Source organism: Amphibalanus amphitrite, unplaced genomic scaffold (genome assembly GCF_019059575.1).
Source record: "Amphibalanus amphitrite isolate SeventyFive unplaced genomic scaffold, NRLGWU_Aamphi_draft 000562F_arrow, whole genome shotgun sequence".
Taxonomy (NCBI): Eukaryota; Metazoa; Arthropoda; class Thecostraca; order Balanomorpha; family Balanidae; genus Amphibalanus; species Amphibalanus amphitrite.
In genome coordinates this window covers 366,941-389,174 of record NW_024882056.1, presented here as the reverse complement: position 1 = coordinate 389,174, position 22,234 = coordinate 366,941, and the positions used below count along the sequence as shown (strand labels likewise).

Here is a 22,234-nt window from a genome sequence, read left to right as displayed (position 1 = left end):
GGAATTATGCATTTTGGCCTTAGGCGCCCCTAGCGTCGAGTCGGATAAGCCTCCAAATCGGTTGTGTTGTGCGTCGTTTCTGCGTCAGTTTCCCGGGGAACGGCAATCAAAATACCTTTGTGTGTACAATTTAAGTGAAAGTATTTCGATATTTTCAAAATATTTTCGAGAAAACGTAACTAGCCAGAAGCCATCACATTTCGCAAGGATGTACTTGAAACGTAATGCTCAATATAGGTCAAAGAATATTGAGCTCAGTATGAGTTCAAACTTGTGATTGTTTACTGTGATGAATTGTTCATGTTCATTTCATTTCATTTCATATTATTGACTTCAGTTCTTTTGCAGATGTAACATCCACATTCAGCATGGAAGATGCATTTGTCAGCTAAGTATGTGCTAATGTAGCTTGTTTGCTACAATGTTGGCTACAATGGTTGTCGCTTGACTAAATTGGGGCGTGCACCTCAACCTGGCCAAAGATGGATTGCAATTGGCGGCATAATCGTAAATGTGTGAATAAATGCAGTAAGCCCATTGCTTAAAAATCAGACATTTTACCATAATGAAAAGCCTGGATCATATCCTTGATCATCCTAAGTCCTGTTGCTCTTTCTATAGCAGATTCAAGCAATTTTAGTTCACGTTTTTCATGTTGGCTTGTTTATCATGAGGTTAGGTTGAATGAGGACATGCAATGGCTTGTTGAATAAATATGTAAGGACTATGAAACTAAGAACTATTTGATTACCTATCCTGTGTACTTTCATGTGTTTGTTATCAATGATGACATGATAACTTAAGGTGACAGTGAGCAGTTAAGCCAGTTATATTTTCATCACCCTGTGTCGTGTTATCAGTCTACAAGTGTGTATGGCTACCATTTATTGTGAATAGTTAGTGAGGAGTCTGTCTCAAACATAGCTCAATTTTTTTCATTTCATATTATCTGTTTCCTGCTCTATTTCAATCTGAATCCAGTGATGCAGTGATAAGTCTGAGATACAAGTAGGATACCTAAGCAATGTTGAAACAGATTAACAAGTTAACATGCATTTGCAATGTTTTGAGTCTATTTGTGTAACAGTTCAAGTCTATTCCATATCCTCAGTACCTCCTCTTCAAGATGTTCCCTTACCTTCTTAATAATAAGAATAACAGAGCTATTCAACATCTTCACCATGGAAGACATGTTATGGTTTTCATTTTGTAACACCCTTGTGTTTAATGTCCATTTTTGTATTTGTTCTAATGGTGTTTTAGAACAGCAATTAAGAAATTTCAGTAGCATCATTTTAATGCCTCCATTCTCACTTTTGTTTACCTTGGTAGAACCTTGCCTACTTATGTATTTATTGTTGCTTTACTATGCAATTCCTCAAGTAGGTATGTATATGTCAAGAGCTAGTAGCTCATATTATCTTCCTGATGGTTTGATTTGCAAGTTGTAGGTTCAACATGCTCAAAAATGGGGGTTATTTTTTGCAGGGATGTTGTAGACGGCTCCGCAGTCTGCTCCTCGCCGGCCAGGATGAATGGAGAGCTTCCAAATGCCAACACTCCGGTCACCACCTTGGCTGGCATGTTCAGCCTCTCCGACTGTGAGTCTGGCTGCAAAGTCTCCACTGAAGTAGTTGCTTTATGTTTTTAAAAGTTAAGAGTTATCAGTGATTACTTGAAAGCCTGCTAACAATGTGCTTGCGTACTTTGACTGCATGTTTATGGACTATATTTGCATAGGCAATTAGTGGCAACTGGCATTGGCAACTTCATCATGCATCAGAAGTCGTAGTCAAAATATATCCATGCATTTAGGTCAAGATATGCTCATTTAAGGTCACTGCTACACATGAATCCCCTGGGTGGTAAAGGCTTTCTCTGACTGGCCACCAGGAGCTGTCAGTCGTCGCATGATGGCTCGCTCGGTTTTGCGATCTGTTTGGTGCCACGAGCCCATCTGACCATCTGTTCGCCCGTGTTCACAGTGCTGCCGGAGCTGCCGCTGCCGACGCCGATGGAGGCGTCGCTCAGCAGCCGGTCGCTGCTGTTCCACCCGCGCGTGGCCGAGGAGGCGCGCCGGCTGCTGACGGTGCGCGATAGCAGCCTGGTGCCGCAGCTGGCGCAGGCGCTCACCAACACCTCCGCCGAGCACATGTGAGACGCGCGGGGAGCGAGACGCGGAGGGGGAACCGTGGGACGGGAGGGGACCCTACATGTGAGGCACGGGACCGGTACTGAGCGGTTATTAGCTGTGGAGACAGAATATCTCTGCCGTGCAAAGGCAAAAACCATTATTTCGGGTCAGAGGCCATTCTCTCAGGTCAGAGGTCACCTGAACATAATGTTTTTGCCTTTATACGGCAGATCTGGGGTGTGCCATAGCACAGGGATCGGTAAAATGTAGCGAAAAACGTATCGCTGGAAAGTATGTTTTGGGGGTAATGCGCTAGTCAACTTTAACTGCATATTTTTCAAACGATGGTGTTTAAAAGAGATGTGCAGTTAGCGTCATTCTGTGCTCAAGAGTCTGGCTCCGATTGCCGTTGCTAACTGGATGTACTGCCGTTTGGACAGAGAGCTGAAGGAGCCGCCGCCGGCCGAGACCGCCAGCTCTCCGGCGCTCGAGCCGGAGCTGCTGCGGGCGCTGCGCCAGCTCGACAGCCAGCTTCTATCGCACCCGGCGGTGACCAACCACACGGCGGAGCGTACCGGCAGCCCGGCGGTGGCGGCGGCGGCGGCGGCCACCGCCAGCCCGGCCGGCACACCGGCGCCGCCGCCTGCAAAGTCGCCGGCGGCGGCGGGCGGCGCGACACCGGCGCGGCCCGATACCGCCTCCCCGGCGAGCGCCGCCGACAGGACGGTACCCAGTGTGGCGGACGGCGCGGCGCCGCCGGCACACGCCGAAAAGACAGTGGCGGCCGAGCAGTCGGCGGCGGATAAACTCACAGTGGATGGGCCGGCGGCGGGCGAGCCGCCCCCGGGCGCGCCGCCGCCGCCGCCGCCCCCTGCGCCGCCCGTTGTGTCTAGTAACGGTGTGATAGCGGACGTTAAGGAGGAGCCACCGTCGGCCGCGGCGGCGGCGTCGCCGCTCCCCTCCGGCGGCAGTGCGCCTGGCTCGGTGAACTCTGTAGTGAAAACGGAGCCCAGCCCGTCGCCGGCACAGACATTGTTCGGTGGTAGTGCGGCGGCAAAGGACGAGGCCAAGACCAGGAAGCCCATGGTGCTACTAAGGAATAACCCTGAGGTAGGGAACAGGGTGCATGTCCGGCCGTGGGCGCGTGGTGGGAATTCCCCAACAGATGGGAAGGAAGTACTTCAGCTGATAAACATCCATATTGTGTAAAGCTTCTCATTTTGGTTTGTATTAACTTAATGTTTTGTTGTCGTCGCCGCCATGCTTCATCAGTTTTCTCATGAGATTGGCAATGGTTCTGCTGCCAACAACGAACGAGCAATGTGACGAGCGGTGCTATATTTCGCTAGCTTACACTGTTCTTATCTTTCATCGACATATTATCTATCAGGCTATAGAATGAACTTCATTCACGCAAACATATTTTACGAGTTCCATTGTCGGTCCCGGCTTTGTGTGTTCATATGACCTAGCCGCTGTTGTTCGTGATGTGCCCCTTCATTCGTGTGGCATCATTCCCCTGGGCGCCGCAGGACGAGGCGCTGATGAAAAAGTGCTTGGAGGACCTGAAGAAAGTCAAACAGAGCGAGTCGAGCGGCGCGGCCGGCCGGGGTGCGCGCCGGTTTAAGTGCAATGAAGTGAGCAGTGAGAGCGAAGAGGAGGACCGACCACGCAACAAGTACTTCAAGGCCAAGGAGAAGGAGCGAGACCTCGCCAAAAAGAAAGGTGAGACACCCTCGCGGGCCTCGAGGTAGTCCGGGACAAGCTGTGTTTACAGACTGGTCTGTCCATAGATCTCTGAATTCAGAGCTCTATGGTCTGTCTTATTTGGTTCAGTTGCGCTCAAATTATCATCAGGTTGCAATTGGACATTGCTTATTAGATTGTTCCTTATTTATCTCGGGAGTCGGGACATTCATGCATGTGTGTTAAAGTGTACTATTTTCGTAACCATTCGTAAGTTACGAATCGTAACCCTTAAAAAGATACATGCGCCAACGAAAGATACGTAAACAGATGTGTGTCGTAACCCAAAGCAATCATCCTCTAGAAACGCGTCAACGTAATTTAAATCGTGTTCCAAAACTAGCGATCAATTTTCTATACTTTTCTGGTACATTCAACCGACATTGTTTTGAAGCACGCTTTTGTCCTTTCAGTTGAAATGTGTGCAGATGTGCGTCGTTCATATTAAAGTATATTGCGTTGTTTTTGTAAATATTGTTATTTAGCTGGGACGATTGCATAGTTGTTTGTTGCATTGATTTGTTTTAGTGTTTTGTACCAAGGCTGACGAAGAAAGCTGCATAGCTTTCGAAAGCTCCCATTAAATAAAGAAATAGCTGGTGTTCAATTATTGTCTTCTATAACTATGCGTTGTTTTGTAACGTCGCCGCTTTTTCTTTTATCTTTGCATAAAAGATCCGGTGGTATTTTTAGCTATCGACGCGGAAGTACACGCACATATAAGGCACGCTTGCGTTATACTGACAAATGCAGTGTGCTCGCTGCAAAATCTGCGGCCATTATTGGCCATTATAGGCCTTGTTTATAGTTTTAACTTATACGGCCTTGATTATAGGTCAAGGTTGGGGTGGGAGGGGCCAGTAATTAAATACGACACATAAATGTTCAACGAAATATTTCACCAGTAAATCTGTTAAGCTTACATTAAATTATTTGCAAACAAAATGGAATTGAAACACTGTTCTGTCGAACCTGCAGAGAAAGAGGAGCGGAAACGAAAGCGTCAGGATGGCGACAACCAGCAGGAAGAGGACGCGGAGAGTGCAGCCAAACGCATCAAACGGGAAGAAGGTAATGTAGTCACGTATGGTGCCAAATCTAGATTTTGTTACATAGAGGCTGCTCAAAGTAGAATGTTCAGATCATCTTAGAATGTTTAGAGCTTGTGTAGCGTACCTAGTTTGTGACAATGACACGCAAATAATGTGACCCTGTTTGGTAATTTCTCACAATGTTTGTTTGTTGTGGTGATAACGTTGCATACAATTGCCTGGCCATCATAAGGTACTAGTCAATAGTCATTCCTGCCGCCTCTATGTCAAAGTCGCGCCGTGACCGCCTCTGACCACCGCGTCCCGTCTCCACAGAGCTCGTGGAGCGTATTAAAAACTCGAAGCGCTTCGAGCGCCGCCTGGTGCCCACTCTGGAGAAGCTCAGTGCTGAGGAGCTGATGGAAACCAACACGTACCAGCGCTTCAACCAGTCGCTGGAGCTGATCCTGGACGGTGCTGAGGAGCTGGATCTCATGGCTGAGCAGGGTGAGTGGCGCACGACGTCTCCACCCCTTTTAACGACCACTGCCCGCCGAACGGCGGACCCAGGCGATCGCCCGGTCCGCCGACTCGGCTCTGAGATGGGAGAGGGTGGTTTGTATGGACTGGATCGGGAATACAGATGTCAAAAGGGGCTGCGAGGTTCCGGGAGAGGGCTAGCTGTCTTATTCTGTAAGAATATTTCCGGGGGACTGTCTAGTATCTGCCACCGGGACTGACAGTTTCCGGGAGGGTCTGAAGTACGTCCCCTCAGGAGAGGTGCTGGCTCTGGGGAGGGCTACTACCAATATTTGGCGGCTAGATAAAAAGAAAATGCTAGGAATGTAGAGATTCATGGTACAACGGTTGCAAAACCGTGGTATTAGCGACTTGGGTGTTAATTTGAGTCGCATAAAGCTCGAGGGTTGTTCTGTATTCACCTTTGGTGCCTAGATATTGGGCCACTTATACGCGTAAGGCTTATAAGTGCTTAGCGCAGTATTTTAGGTGTCGAGTCGCCTTGTAATTTCTGGGCTATATGTCTTGCATAGGTATTATTGTGTGATTCGAGCAGTGGTCTATCAGCACTAGCAGTGAGCAGCAGTATCTTGGCTTTCGTACTGTTGTCACGGCGGTCTCTGTCGAATATCGTCTTATCGGTCATTCAGTCTGTCTGTATCTCCCACTCCAATCGTCCGATCGCACTCACAAACGGTCCGTGTCTCCCCTACCTCTCGTCTCCAGACGAGGACGACGACGTACCCCAGGAGGCGCTCATCCAAAAGTACCGACTCCAAGAGCTGGTCAGCGAGGCCGCCAAGCTGAAGTCGCTGGGAGCCATGGAGTCGGTGCCACCCGAGCGGCTGGTGCGCGCGCTCGGCATCCTGGAGATGAACGTGCGCGACGGCGCGCAGATCACGCCGCTGGGCGAGGCGGATGATGGCGAGGAGGAGAGTCGGCTCTGGATGGAAATAGCCATGGAGCGGGTGGCGCGCGGCGCCGACGCCTCGCTGGTCATCATGTACATCCTCACCTCGCCCGGCATGCCGAAACGCGTCTACCTGGAGGACTGCATCGAGCGCGTGGTGAAGTTCATGAAGTTTCAGCTGCAGAACACCGTGTACCCGGCGTTTGATCCCGTCTACAGGGCGCCCTCTAAGAAAGGTGCGTACGTGCTGCTGGCGGACGGGGTGGGGGCATTTGGGTGGCTGCGCTGGACTGGATGGAGCCGTCGGTACCAAAATGCAGGTCTGAGGCTAGTCGTACTCTTTTCTCCTGGAAAACCAATTATGGTCACTTACCTGATATTCCATTGTCAGCCTTCTATCGTTTGCAATCGATGTACTGCAATATGACTTTTTTTTAGAAGAATTCTTCGAGAAGAATATCTTCGAACATTGACAAAAAAAAGTTCAGAAGGAAGCTATTCATGAAACGCTGCAATCAATGTAAACTATTCGGCCACACAGGCGAACCTTTCCCCAGTTGGCATATTTCTTAAACGCAATTCTTCCCGGCAGGCGGCGGCAGCAGCAGCGCCAAGAAGAAGCGCGCCCACGCCAAGGACGTGCGCGACCGCAGCATCCTGTCGCTGTACAACAAGCTGCGCGAGCTGGTGGCACTGACGGCCGAGCTGCTCAACATCCAGGTGCTGACCGACACGACGGTGCTGCAGGTCTCCAGCCTGGGCGTGGCGCCCTTCTTCGTGGAGAACATCAGCGAGCTGCAGCTGTCGGCGCTCAAACTGGTCACCACGGTCAGTCACAGGGGTGGTGGGACGGGACGGGACGGCGGGAGGGGTCGGACGGGAATGGTGGCGGCTTGAGGGTGGGGTGGTTTGATTCTGCAACATCAGTGCAGGTCCTTGGATGAAATATCACAATGAGGAGTGAGGCTGCATGTAGTTAACAAACGAAGTTGGTTGGCGAACCCTATAAAGTAATGTTATTGCCATCGCAAAATATATGGCTCTGGGTACATTAAAATAGCTGAAGTTCGAGACTCATCATCATCAAATTTAGATAATTTTTTCCCTGGACAACGATAAGGTGGAATTGGTGTAGGTATAAGCCTGCGCCATCACCGTGTCGGCAGTAATTAGTCCGGTGAAATTCCCGGCACGACCGCCGACCGTGATTTCACGGCTCGTTCACGATGGCTACACATTCCTCGTGCTCTCGGCGCGGCACGGGGCGACGCGCCGCCCATTGCGCCGTCTTGAAGCGGAGAGCCCGCTCGACCAGTGGTCCTCAAACCGGGCGGACCGGCGGCGGGGAACCGTCCCGGTAGCCTGCTCTGCCTCTGCAGGGCTGGTGCAGGCGTGGTGTCTTTGTTACGATTGGGAAGAGTAGGACGGGTTGGACGGCACTGCACGGAGGACCAGTCTGATGATCGGGGTGGTGACGATATGCGAGGCGTTCAGCGGCCGGGACAGGCTGGCGCCCGGGTTGCGTCATCATCGAGTGGATGGGCCCAGACTGCACCGCGGACCGGCCGCGCTGGGTCGGGAACGGACGGGCAGGGTTGGGAGACTGGTCTGGAGTTATTGCAGTCTGTGGGACGGGACTGAGACTAGACGCTTCAAATTGAGGTATGTGCGAGAGAAAAATATGACGTGTGCGTAAAAACTGTGCCTTTACCCAATTGCTTGATGTCATGCGGCTTCGACTTAGATGATCTTTGGATAATTTTGCCCGAGCCAGGCGACGACGATCTCTTGCACCTCCAACCGGTGTGTGCCCCTGCAGCCGTCTGCCGTTCCCCCACCCGTCAGTGGCAGTGGACCGGCGCAGGCGGGCTCTGTATGCGGTGTTTTTGTTCCCTCTGCCGCCGCGCCCGGCCGCCGGTCAGCGGTTCTCAAACCTCAGCCGGCGCGCACCGCCGCCGCCAACCTGTTTGGCGCCGGCCGGGGGAGGGGAGGGAGGGGTGTCGTCGGGGCGACGGAAAGTAACGGGCGCCACCGGCCCAAAAATAAATGACTGGTACCGAGCTGCTCATGATATACCTACGATGAACGTTAACTGTGAAACGCTGACTCGGTCGTGAGAATTTTCAATATTTAGGCCATGTTGAGCTGGAATACCTATGCGTGCCGGAATACAGCTTTCATGGATGAGTCAGAGATGCTTACTGTCAGTTTCGGTGGAATGTATGAAATTCTTCCTCATGAAACGGTCATTTCCCGTAGAACGCCAAGTACCAAAAGGTTTCTACGTGTTATTTTATTATTTGTTTATTTTACTACACGAAGAGGCATATTCGTCGAAAAGGTCGTGGTGCTGTATTAGAACGTTCTTGCAATGAAAAGTCGCGGGAAATATTCACGTTTGTTTCGCTCAAGATTTTGCCCTATTTGACTTGTTTCTCATTCGGTGTGCGATGCTTGGTTGTTCGAACACCGATGATTTATGTTTGTGTGGGCGTCAGTTACACCGATCAACATATCAGCATACTGTCTCCATCTATCTGACGTCTCCCTCCTTTGCGTGTGCTCTCTCCCGTCCAGATTTTCTCCAAGTACCAGAAGCACCGTCGACTACTGCTGGACGACATCCTCGCCTCGATCGCACGCCTGCCCAGCAGCAAGCGGTCGCTGCGCACCTACAAACTCAACTCGTCGGGCCCGGGCGAGGCGGACGTTCACATCCAGATGCTGACGGCGCTGGTGCTGCAGCTGATTCAGTGTGTCGTCGTGCTACCCAACTACCTGGCCAAGACGGCCGTGGCGCCCGCCGGTGACCAGGAGCACGGCGATGAAGAGAAGGAGATCGAGGTAAGTACTGACTGCCGGAGGGGAGGAGGAGGAAACCTCGACGTTCAGTAGAAGGGATCGACGCTCGAGAGGGTGTTGTCGGAGATTGCCGTTTTACTTTACCTTCATCGCTCACCCTCAAAGTAAGCTAAACAATGATCATTGCTTGAGGGTTTCCTGGGTCGTGGTTTTATTTTCACGCGTTCAACAAACACAAGCCTAATTTTAAATAGATCTCAACTTTGTAGGTCTAGCGGGTGCCTCTGTGTAACTTTCCCAGGATTAATTTTGTCGTTCACTGGCATGTTGACTTGGCTGTATTGTGTGTAACGTCTCCAGTCTCATTCGTTGGCGGACCCCTTCTGACGTCCGGTCATCTCTCCCTGTCTCTCTGTCAGATCGACCGTGACGTGCTCATCATGGACCGCTACGACACGGCCATGCGTACGGCACACAGCTTCCTCTCGGTGTTCCTGCAAAAGTGCGGCAGCAAAAACGAGGAGATTGACTACCGGCCGCTGTTTGAGAACTTCATCCAGGACCTGCTGGCCACGGTGAACAAACCCGAGTGGCCAGCGGCCGAATGTCTGCTCAGCCTGCTCGGAAAACTGCTGGTGAGTGGCAAAGGGGAAAGGGGACTGACTATCTGGGAGCATTCTTGGAGCTGATGGTGGGAATTGGTGGACGGATGCTTAGACGTTATAGCTCACAGTCAAGGGCTCTCTTGAAAGACCCAGCTTTCGTGTGATGCTTGCGCTTTAAATTTAGACCCTACTACCAGGCCAGTAGCGTGGTTTTAAATTTTTCTTTTTGACGTAGCCTTGACATCTGTTTCTCTTACTGTTAGCGCCCTGTTAGGGGGTTTGTATTTAAGGACATTCGGTTCAGTGAGGCCGCAGCGGTGTACTCGCCTGCTCCGGAATTGAGTCCGTTTTGGGTCTGATCGACCCGCTGGCAGTGCTGCCATTAGTCGGGTATGTGATGGCGTGCCGACGGCCTTTATTGTGGTCTATTGTCGATGGTGAGCGCCTGAGCGGGACCCGGAACAAAAACATGCCCTGTGCAGGAGCTGGACTGCAAAGCAATATAGCAGTAATTCAATTAAATTACTTTTCAAGCGGCCAAACTCGGCTGTGACACGACAGATCGTAGGTTGCATGATTTTGTTTTCTTGCTAACCATGGCAGCCATATTGAATTAGTCACATTCCTGCATCGTGAGGCGTGACATTAACGGCCAGTTTATGCATATTGTTTTGTGTCCCCATAGGTCCGACGCAATCCAGCGCCTCACTGACCTTCCGTCTCTCCGTTCAGGTGGCCAACTTCAGTAACAAGAGCAAGGAGATGGCGCTGCGCGTGTCGTCGCTCGACTATCTGGGCGTGGTAGCGGCCCGGCTCCGGCGCGACGCCGTCACCTCCACGGCGAGGCCCGAGCTCATTGAGGAAATCATCAGCGAGGTGAAGCGCGAAGAGCGGGCCGCCGGCCTGGGCGCCCCGCAGGACGAAAAGGAGACGCCCGCCGCCGAGAGCAAGAAGGAGAAGAAAAAGAAAAAGGTATGAACACTGACCTCGGTATACAGAGACATATGGTTTCAGGGTAAACGATTGATGTTGGCTTGTGAAGGAATTCGGGAGAGGTGGGCCTATTATTGGATGGTGGGAGCGCAGGCTGCTGTTTGGGGGAGTCTGATCGGAACGACCAGCTGAAGGGGATATTTTTTCATTTGACATTAATTTGGCATCATCTGTCACTAGGAACGTTAGTGAGCAGAGTTCTGATTACACATTGTTGCCACCGTGGTGGAGGCTGCTTTCTATAAGACGCCATGCCATCTGTCTCGCTCTGGTGCCTGTATTCACGCGTTATTATCAGTACACCGGCCGGTTGAAGTCTCACCCGTTCCCTGTCCGTGTGCCCGCCCGCAGAAGCACGGCGACTCTGAGTCTCCGGGCGGCAGTCTGGCTGTCACTGACGCCGAGGAGGAGAGGACGCGGTTCCTGCAGCGAGTGCTGCTCGACTACCTGGCGGTGAGCGCCGAGCGCGACCCGGCACTGCTGCACTGCCGCCATTTCTACCTGGCTCAGTGGTACAAGGAGGCGCCGCAGGAGATCCTCCGACAGAAGCAGGGCCCGCAGCCGACCGCCTCGCCCACCAAACGGCACAAGAAGCGCCGCAAGCGGCGCGGCAGCGACTCGTCGGACGAGGAGAGTGAGGAGAGTGACGAGGAAGCTGACGAGACGGCCGCCACCGAGGAGATGAAGCGCGAGGTGAACGCGCTGGTGGAGGGCCGCCGCCAGCTGCTGCTCACCAAGGTGGCGCCGTTCGGGGAGACGGGCGGCAAGGTGGGCATCCGCACACTGCAGACCTACCTCGACTACGACCACGCCGAGCTGCTCTGCAAGTACCTGGCTAGCAAGCGGCCGTTCAGCAGGAGCTTCGACGTCTACCTGAAACAGGTGAGGCCGAACGGCGCTGAACTGTCCAGACATGTTGTTCGAACAGGACGGCCGGGGATGAAAGAAAGATGGGATAAAACTTGAACTCTTCATGTACTCAAGTGGACATCGGCCGGTGCCCGAGATATTCTGCATCAAATAAACTGACTTTGTTCATTCGCAACATTCTTCGCGATTATGTTATAATAACATTCAGTTTCACCCTGCCTTACTACTCGGCTGACCGTTCATATGTTGTCCTTCCTCACGCTTTCGACTGTTGCGCTGCATTATTCGCGTTTTCGTCTGCCATCACTCCGCCGCCCGTCCGCCCTCAGATAATCCGGGTGCTCTCCGAGTCGGCGATCGCCGTGCGCACCAAGGCCATGAAGTGTCTGACCATGGTGGTGGAGGCCGACCCGGCCGTGCTGGCGCGTACTGATATGCAGATCGGCGTGCACAACTCCTTCCTAGACCACAGCACCAGCGTGCGAGAGGCGGCCGTCGATCTGGTTGGCAAGTTCATCCTGTCGCGGCCCGAGCTCATAGAAAAGTATTACGACAAACTGTCGGCCAGGATACTGGTGAGTGGCGGGAGGGGGAATGTAATTGCTGGTGGGGTGATGGATCTGTGCTGTGAAGATGTAGTCTTGGAGGTTATTAACCATTCGTGATGCAGAACAAGCCTTGTTTTACCTTGCTTTTCAACTTTGTTGGGCACACGTTCTAGATCGCAAGCTATGTAGATATCTAAGAATGCGTTGTGTTGTGATTGTGCTTGTTGCGGCTCTCTTGTCTGACGCCGGAACGTTCTGCTTTACAGGACACTGGTGTGAGTGTGCGAAAGCGTGTGATAAAGATTATGAAAGACATTTGTGTGGAGTGTCCGGACTTTCCCAAGATTCCCGAGATCTGCGTGAAGATGATTCGGCGCGTGAATGATGAGGAGGGTATCCGGAAACTCGTCATGGAAGTGTTTCAGGTGAGCGCTGCATCTGGGAATCAGTTATACGAGTAGATTATTTAGGAGTACTGCGGGCGCGGGACCGACGGTCCAAAGAGGGTCGAAGTTCGCCAGTCGACGAGATTCGTTGGCACATAGAAGTTGTCAAACAGAAAATTGACAACTGGCAGGGTCAATAGATCGGTGGTGAGATCTAAGGATATAACGCCTTTGGTCTGAAGCATAAATGTCGTGGGGCGTTGGACGTGAACTGACTCTCGCCCCGTTCTTTGTTTTTCAGCTGATGTGGTTCACGCCGGTGAGGGAGCAGCGCGACCGTCGGGAACAGCAGGACGACAGTAACCCGGTGCTGCTGAAGAAGGTGATGGACATCACCGACGTGGTGGTGGCCTGTCGGGAGACGGGCCTCGACTGGTTCGAGCAGCTCCTCAACACGGTCAGTCAGGACGGCGGACGGGGATAAGGGGAGGGGAGTGGGACTCAGGACGTTGCGCGGTGGTAGCAAAAGGACCGGACATTGCACGGGGCAGGGCGTGGGATGTGGGGGAGGGGAGCTGTAACTTTATCGTCTGGGCTGGCAAGTTGCATCAGTTGAGGTATACAGATCCTTAGGGATTTGATGTTTGCCTTGCTCAGTAAGATAACCGTTTATTTTTCTTTTCGCAGCTGTTCAAGCCGAAGGAGGACAAGGAGGACAGCACCAAGGTGGTGTTCGAGCCGCCCAAGTCGCTGCTGACGGCCAGCCGACAGATCGTCGACTGTCTGGTGCAGCACATCCTGCGTATCGAGGAGTCGGGCCTGCAGGACCGCGCCGCCGACACGGGCGCGGCCGTCAGCCGCGGCAGCTCCCAGCGCTTGGTGGCCTGTCTGAACACACTGTACATGTTCGCCCGCATCCGCCCGCAGCTGCTAGTGCCGCACGCCATCACACTGCAGCCCTATCTGGCCGTCAAGTGAGTTTGTGTTCAGCGCACTGTGGTGTGTAGTTGGTAGGTGGATGGGATGCATGGACCGTGTGGTGACAGGGAGGAGAAATATCTCGTTCCGAATGACTAGTTTTTTCTGCGAAATGTGATTGATCGTTGTTATGTTTTGGTCTTGAATAGGAGCAGCGATGTAGATCGCTGACAGCCGCCCACCATGTTCCTGGCCACCTCTGACTGCGTGTGTCACGCTGTCGCCCCATCAGGTGTCAGACGCGCGGCGACTACCAGATTATCTCACACGTGGCGCGCACGCTGGAGCTGGTAGTGCCGCTCATCGAGCACCCGAGCGACACGTTCCTGGCCGAACTGGAGGAGGACAGCGTCAAACTGATCCTGCAGCACGACAAGACGGTGGTGGCCAGCTGCCTGGCCTGCCTCGGATCCATTGTCAACCGGGTGACGAAAAACTTTAAACTCATCCGGGACTGCTTCAGGAAGTACTACGGTGAGCGGGAGGCACAGGATTTGGAGTAGATGGTTTAGAAGGACACTGCTTTTCCGCGACAAACAACCTTTTGGTTTGTTTTTTGTTTTGTGTTTCCTTTGGCGGAGCTCAGTACTCACGCTAAATCAAGTTGACTATGCAAAAACACCACAGGCTAAAGTCAGATGTTCCTTAGTATCACTGTGTGTACTTGACGACCTCGACGAGACACTAGTACAGTTTTGGAACTCCGGCTCACGAAACAATGCTATTTTATGACTCACTAGAGAGTCGTGAATCACGAATCTAGTCTGTCCTCGCCGACTTCACCGCGCCCGCCGGTCCCTGCCTAACGGTCCCACCGCCCCCGACAGGTCACCTCAAGTCGTACAAGCTGATGCACGAGTCGCAGCCGACCAATCCGATGCTGGAGAAGCACAAGCCCTACTTCCGTCGGGCGCTCTACACCGTCGGACTGCTGCTGCGCTACTTCGACTTCGGCGACGAAGAAGTCCGGAAGGGCCTCAACGTGAGTCAGGGACGAGCTGAAAGGGGGTTTTGTGGAAGGGAGTCGCGCCAATGGCGCAATGGCTCGTTATTTGTTTATGAGTTGACGTGTTTGTTTTAATTGAATTATTGGAGAGTTTATTTTGAAGCTAGAGTATAACAGGGGTGCATTTATTTTAGTTTGCTGCAGCTAACTCATGCCGGTCGCGGACTCTTGCTCTGTTTCGAAAGGAAAAGTACTCGTCAGGACGTATCAGATAAATAAGCTGACTTCCACTACCGCAGGACGTGTGTACAGTATGTCACACTCCACATCAGCTGGTGCTACCTGTGCGCTTCGTCGCTCGGTCTGACCTCCCTAATCCCCTCCTCTGCCTGCAGGACGACATCGTGGACGAGGTGCTGGAGACGCTGCTGTACTTCGTTAACCAGCCGGCACCGGACATGCAGATGTTCACTCTGCAGGCGCTTGGCTTCATCGTGATCCGGCACTACGACATGATGCTGAGCGAGCGTGTGAAGCAGCTGTACCACGGCTTCCTGCAGCAGCCGGACGTGAGCAAGCAGCTGAAGGCGCAGGTGCTCATCAACCTGGAGACCTACCTGGTGGAGGAGGAGCGGCGCATGATCCAGCAGGACGAGGAGTGTGAGTCGCACGCGCCCAACTGCGGTGTGGTGTGGTGTGTGTGTGTGTGGGGGGGGGGAGGGTGAGGTGACTTGGGACGCGGATGGGGCGACTAGGATTTGAGTGGATTTGGGGGGAGGGGGGGGGGGGTGAAGCAGCTGGCCGCCTTCCAGTCGGCCAGTCCAGGGGTGAAGTTTGGCTCTTCTACATAATTTTTAATTCCCGCAGAAGTTGGAATGCTCATCAGCTCGCTCAGCTTAACATATGTCGGTGTAATGCTTAGCTAAACACGACATGCACGCATTAGACCTCCCTGTAATCCCTGTAAGTCTCAGCGCTCTTTGTACCATCTGTTAATACTCACCTGCCCCCGTTGTGCGCCTTGTTTCCCGCTCCCCGCTGCCGCTATACAATATACATCCTCCCGTCCCACCGGTTATCCGGTACACTGAGTGACGCTCCCGCCCTTTTCCACCCTCAGGGTCGAAGCGCGCCAAGGAGGAGAACCTGAAGGAGATGGGTGACGTGTCGTCGGGCATGGCGTCGACGGTGATCCAGCTGTACCTGAAGCAGGTGCTGGGCTCCTTCCTGGATGCGTCAGTGGCCGTCCGGCACGCGGCGCTCAAGGTAAATGACGGGGGACAGAAGGGACGGACCTGTGGTTCCTGGAGTCTGTGGGAGTAGGTGTGTGAAGCTGGAGGCATGGGTCGTGGCTTAGGGAATGGGGTGGACTGTTGTAACGATTTTTAGACTGATCGTCTTCGTACAGTGATTCGAAAGTCTAGTGATCCATGAACACGTCACTCGGAAGTCAGGCACATATGATCCAGCTGCTGATCAGGCAGTGTTGGTGCTCCCTCCCACCTACGTCTCACACTGATGATCCAGCTGGTCCTGTGAGCACTCCCCTGTGGGCCGGTGGCCTTCTCTGACGCTCCACCCCCTCGTCTTCCACAGGTGATCCAGCTGATCCTGGCACAGGGCCTGGTGCACCCGGTGCAGATCGTGCCCTACCTCATCTGCATGTCGACCGACCCGGACGAGCGCGTCTCGCACACGGCTGACAAGCAGCTGCAGGAGATCGAGAAAAAGTACCCGGGCTTCATCCAGATGAAGGCCACGGCCGGCATCCGGCTCTCGTTCGAACTGCAGAAGATCCTGCAGGCCAAGTGCGAGGTACGTGCAGTTTCTCTCAGTCGCCGGACGGACCGGGCTGTAGGGTGGTAGTTGAACGCACGGCGGAGCGCAGCTGGTGTGGTTGAAGGAATGGCTTGAGTTGGGCTGTTCAGGTTATATCTTGACTTGCTAGATGGTGCATTAAAGAAGGACAATGTAGGATGGGTGACGATGGAATAGGTAGATGGAATTAATATGGTGGGCTAGATTAATATCCATGCTTTAGTCCCACACATAATTGAAGCATGATAATTTAAGTACTGTCTTGTGTGGCGCTAACCCGCTCGATCTACCTCTCCAGGTAACGCGAGGTCTGAAGCTGCGGGAAGGTGAGCCGCCGGCCGCCCTCAACGGCTTCCTCTACTCCATCATGAGGACGTCGAAGCAGCAGCGGCGCGCCATCGCCATCTCCTGCCTAAGGAATTTCGACGAGCACGCGGTGAGTGAAACGCAGAGAGGAACTGGACGTAAGGTTATCATCGCAGTCGGGTGCGTCCTAAGGCCTCGGTAAACAAACAAAATGGATAACTGTAGTGGGGTGTGGATGGAGTGGTAGCGGGTGCAAGACTGCCATTGCAAATCTGGGAGGATATTTGATATGGGAGTTACACTGAGTTCTGACACAGAAATGGTCGAGTTTACATCGTCTATGTTGGTCGCTGCGTTTACCACTTGAAGTGTGCGGTGGTTCTCCCCACTTGCAGCCGTTTCTGCATCGTGTCCATCTTCCTGACGTGCGTCGTGTTCGTCTTCCTGACGTATGTTCTGATGTTGTTACAGCGGAAGTCGCTCCAAGAGCTACTGTACCTGGCCGACAACCTGGCCTACTTCCCCTACCAGGTGGCGGACGAGGTGCTGTTTATCATCCACCAGGTGCGTACGACGGCGTCTGATGGCTCAGCTGTGACATGCCTGCCGTTAGCGCAGTACTCGGACACAAAGCTTTTTTTATTAAACTGATTTTTAAATACATAAATTTTTTCTGCAGCCGTCAGTCGCTCAGACAATGATCCAAGCAGTGATTTTCCCTTGGAAAGAGTCGTAGGAGAAACCAGTAATTGAACTTGGACTTCCAGGCGATTTGCGTTTGCTGTTATCTTGTATTTATGTTGGTTGGTTCGCCCTGCGCTGTTGGTGCGTTTTCTCCCACCCGTTTGACCCATGTCCCTGTCCGTGTGTTAGTATCGGCGAGATGTCTCCCCTCCCGTTCTAACCCACGTTTTCCACCCGTTCTCCCGCCAGGTGGATGTGATGGTCTCAGTCACGGGCAGCACGATCCTGCAACTGGTGCGCGAGGCGCTGCTACCGCCGGCCGGCCAGCCGGTCCGCTACCACCCAGAGACCGGGCAGCCCATACCTTACGAGGATGAAGATGATGACGACGAACAGCTGCTGGAGCGGCTTCCCGACGATCTGACGCCCATCAAGGACGCGTTAGCCGCCTCTGAGGGTTGTAACCTGCTGCTCGTCATGAAACAGCACCTCAAGGAGTTTTACGGTATCACAGACAAGTGAGTGGCGGTGGAGGCTGGAGTGGCGGGCGGACGGAAGACAGGGTGGGACGGAATAGGTGGCAGGCTGAGCCTTGTAATTTGCATGCGACAGCTGGCAAAGCTGGTAGCTCCATTGACACTGGTGAGCGACTTCCGTGGGGCAGTTGTGCGCACGGTGTAATTCAACTTTGGCGTAGGCACCGTTTTAATTGATTATCTCTACGTAGAAAACGGCTGAAATAAAACAGAGGAGCATGTGGTTTACGAAACTTCGGCTTCTTTGTGTAAAGAGAGTAGGCCGCTTCGTTATTACACCAACAGTCCCGTGTGTCGCACTGCGTCGGTGGCTTTTCCCTGACCGCGCGGTTATCCCTTCGTCCACAGCAAAATATCACAATACTCTCCGTCCGAGTCTGGCAAAGCCTACGAGAAGGCGGTCAACCGGCGAGCCACGGTGGTGTTCAAACCGGCCGTCACCATCAAGTCGATCAAGGCCCAGGAGCGCGAGGGTGCCGCCCAGAAGGTCAGGGAAGAGGACGGAGAGGAAGAGGAGGAGGAAGAGGACTCGGAGGAGGACGAGGCCAAGAGGAAGCTCATCGCCCAGTACCTGAACGTGAGTTCGTATTATCGCTGCCGGTCTGGTTAGGCAATATTCGGGGGGAGAGCTGTTTGTATGTCTTGATTAGCTGGAAAAGGAGGCGGTCTGCATATTTTACTCAGTTTCGGCTGTTGCCAATTATGTTGACCGCCTGGGACCACCATGCTGTTCGGGTGCCGGGTTTAGTTATCCAGTCTCCATGCGTAACTTCTAGACCGTAGAACCTATCGTCTGACGCGCCGCCGTTCCCTCCCGCCGCCAGTTTAAGCGTCTGATGCTGCACATCGACCCGGCCGACGAGGATGATGAGGACGACCGGCCGGCGGCGCCCGGCAGCTCTGCCCTCCGACCCGTCCCCGGAACCCCGTCCGTGTCGGCCACACCGCAGCCGGGCCGCTCCCCGCGCGGGGACGGCGCGCCGCCGCCCGCCGCGCCGCCGCCGCCGCCGCCGCCCGAGCAGCCGGCGCCGCCGCAGCAGCCGCTGCCGCCCATCATCCTGTCGCTGAGCGCGCTGAAGTCGCAGGCGGCGGCGGCCTCGGCGGCGGAGAGCGGCCGAGAGAGGAGGGAGGGCCGCCACCACCAGACGGCGCCTCGCACCCCGCCCGCCGCGGTCAGTACTCGCCGGGGACGCTGGGTGGCGGGGAGGTTAGACACGGGGTCAAAGATTAGGTAATGCTGCTATGTCTTGACTATGATAAGGTGTTGGTTTGTGAACATTGTTGTTCTTTGCCGTGTCGTGCCTTTTTCAATGTCGTCCCTTCCCATTACACGCCGTCCTTTTCCATGTCTCGTCTTATGCCGTCTCATGCTGTCCCAATTACCGTGCCGCCCTGTCCCATGTGCTATCACACGGTCTCATCGTGTTTCGTATTGTCTCGTATCTTGTCTGACGCTGCCTATTCCGTCCTTTCTCAGGTGGAGCCGCCGCGGGTGGCCAAGCTCACCATCGTGCCGCTGCACTTCCCCGGCGACGAGGCCGTCATGCGACACCACAAGCACAAACACAAAAAGTCGGACAAGCACAAGAAGAAAAAGAAGAAGAAGAAGCGGCGCGATACGAGTGACGACGAGGACGGTGACAGTGACGGCGGCAGCGACCCAGACTTTGCCGTGTGAGCGCCGGCGCCGCGTCGTCGTCGTCAGTCGCATCACTCCCTTTCTCTCTCTATCTTTCCAGTACAAACCAGCGTCCGCCGAGGTCGTTCGTTCATCGAGAATCGCCCATGCCATCGTGCGTCGCGTCGCGTCGCGCCGCGTGTAGATATCGCGTCGAGTTCAGTGTACATGTGCGTTGCTGTTGGTGTCGGGCAGCCGGCCCGGTGTGGCGGCTCGGTCAGCTCGTTGGACAGATGGTGGCTGGCCGGGGGCGCTGCGGTTCGAGGGAGCAAGGGTGCCTATAAAGAAATTATGTCCGACGAGCAAGGCCAGCGATAGATTTTATCGGCAGAGGCCGTCGGCCGGAGGTGGGCGCGCGCGGCCGCCAGTGGTGCCGCTCGCGCAGGGCGGACGGTATGCAAGAAGCCGAGAGAGCGTGATGTGGGCGCCGGCCGGCACCAATCATGGGCGGCCCGGCGCGTTTTGTTGTGATTTTTGTAGTTGATTTTTCCATTCATGTAGCTAGTTGGTTGATCTATTTATTTTCGATTGAAACGTTCGTTTTGCAACCGCCAGGTCTAGGTCTTATCCAATAGACATTTATGTATTTTGATTATATTCTTTGATACATAAAACTGGAACCAATGTACCCGCTGGGTGATTTGTTTTTCCTATGAGGCTGGTGTGTCGGTCGGTTCGTCCGTTCCCCTTCTGTCGCAGTCTGGTCGGGTCGTCTGCCTGAGATTTGGTCGGAACGATCCAGAGCTCAGCACTGACGACAGTTTCATGTTGCCGGTGTCCCGACGCCGGTATTTTATTTTTGCAACTTTTGTGCTCGTTTGTTGAGACTCGGCGCCATGTGAGTTTGACTGGACCGCGGCCGGCGCCGCCGCACTGAGATTCGACTGGGAGAGAGAGAGAGCGCAGCCGCCCACTCCGGCTCGGGAGTGTGTGGGCGCGCGGGCGCCGCACCGGTCACAGTCATTGCGCCCGCGGGCGCCCCCACATTCCGAGCAGTATTCGGTCCGCCGGGCGCGGCCGCTGCTGCCCGCCACCGCAGAGGCCTTGGATCACCCTCATTTCCATCTTCACCTCCTCGCGCGCCGCCTGGGCGCGTGCGAGGCTGCTTTAGGACGCGCGGGACTGTGGGTGTCTTTTGAAGTGTTTAACAGGGTGTGAGTGAGCGCGCTGGACTTTCGCAAGCTATTCATAGATATTAGTGGACGGAGGGCGCGGTACAGCCGGCGAGAAAACATGAAATGTTTTATCGCGACCATCATCACCATGATCATGTGTCCGACAATACAAATGTAAAACCAAACACTGAACGCCCGTTTGCGGCTGCGACGTTAAACTTCACTGAGCTCTCTTCCCTTGTAAACGATTGGATAGCATCTGTGATAGCTACGAAGCGGAACGAACTTCATTTACGCCTTGTTATTTTTAAAGATCGCCATAGTGCGCATGGCACTGCGCGCCATTTGCGCAAAGTGCGCGATTGCCAGGTCCGTGCCAGACCTGAAAACCCCTGGGCGCATACCGGTAGTGCGGCCACCGTACCGCTGTCTGACGTACGGAGATGGAGTGCCGATAAAACCGGCACCCACGTGGCCAAGGAACGCGCCTTCTGCACGTGACGGCGCCACGTCGGAGCGCACGTGCCGATCGCGGGCGCCTCAAGTGCGTCTGTGGCATGTACGGCGAGAATGGCGGTCGAGTGACTTTATTGGGGAAGTGAAGAGGGGAGAGATGTTAACGGTTCGAGTGTGTGGAGAGGTTAGGGACATCAGTTTGATTAGTTATCAAAGACGTTAGTCGGGGACGATTTAGATCGCGGGAAAATTACGGCTGTTATGGTTTACGCTTCTGTAGTGGGGCTCGTCGTTAGACCGATTAGGTATGCAGATTACGTCGCGAAAGAATCAGAAAAGTGTTTGGAGTGGACGACCGAAGGCGCGGACTGTGGAGATAAGCCATAGAAGCTGAGTGATATTTTATTCATTTTATCGACAAGCACTTCATGCTGCGGAACTTCGATAAATCCCGTCGGTATCAAACTCTGGTAATGAATCCCGCCCATATGACTCTCGGCACTCTTTACCAGTCACACCAGCTACTTCAATTTCATTTGTCAACTGGGATACAAGACACGTCGCACTGGCCACTCACTGTCACCGACCCAGGCTGCGGAGTCGGTAATCGAAGTCGGTGCCGACTTTTGGAAGCCGTAGTCTGAATGTGTCGGAATTACCAAAAATCCATCAACTCCGTAGCCCTCAGAACCACTGTGCGCCGTTTGTTTCCCCAGTGTGTGCCACTGTGCGCTGTTTGTGTCCCCGAGGATCCACGCCCCGACTCCCCACTCCGCCCCACTGCGTGTCAGCGGCCACACCGGTGCGTGCCACTGTCGACCGAGCCCGCCGCCCCTCGGATCTCGGACACGAGCCAAGTGGCCAGCGCCCAGCCGGCCGCCGCCTGAACGCGCCCCGCTGGCAGCGACGACTGGGCGGGATGGTCGCAGCCTTGGACGTGGATGGTGCGTGGTAGGCGGGGATGTCAGTCGCTCAGTCGTTTACAAACACTTTGGGTACGTCGAACGCTAGTTTTCCCTGCTGATCCATTGCAAAAGACGTACTATAAAAGTAGAGAAAGCGGAACAAACACGATGATGAGAAATCAAATGAAACGGCAGCTATGGCGAGAGAGAGAGAGAGAGAGAGAGAGAGAGAGAGAGAGAGAGAGAGAGAGAGAGAGAGAGAGAGAGA

General features: G+C 53.9%; 1 protein-coding gene across 1 annotated transcript; it reads left to right on the top strand.

Annotated features, from left to right (window-relative positions):
- Positions 1-72: 72 nt before the first annotated feature.
- On the top strand, positions 73-20,118 carry LOC122393913 (nipped-B-like protein B). Its single transcript, XM_043390372.1, has 29 exons — positions 73-119; positions 349-392; positions 1,489-1,601; positions 1,986-2,154; positions 2,575-3,244; positions 3,667-3,859; positions 4,859-4,951; positions 5,248-5,418; positions 6,157-6,576; positions 6,933-7,168; positions 8,918-9,184; positions 9,562-9,777; positions 10,480-10,719; positions 11,092-11,622; positions 11,940-12,185; positions 12,425-12,583; positions 12,846-13,001; positions 13,232-13,518; positions 13,755-13,996; positions 14,350-14,504; positions 14,864-15,128; positions 15,589-15,734; positions 16,065-16,283; positions 16,585-16,722; positions 17,064-17,156; positions 17,526-17,794; positions 18,161-18,389; positions 18,637-18,984; positions 19,290-20,118. Exons 2-29 carry the CDS (start codon positions 376-378, stop codon positions 19,488-19,490), a joined length of 6,489 nt encoding a protein of 2,162 aa, XP_043246307.1. The 5' UTR covers positions 73-119; positions 349-375; the 3' UTR covers positions 19,491-20,118.
- The last annotated feature ends 2,116 nt before the right edge of the window (positions 20,119-22,234 follow it).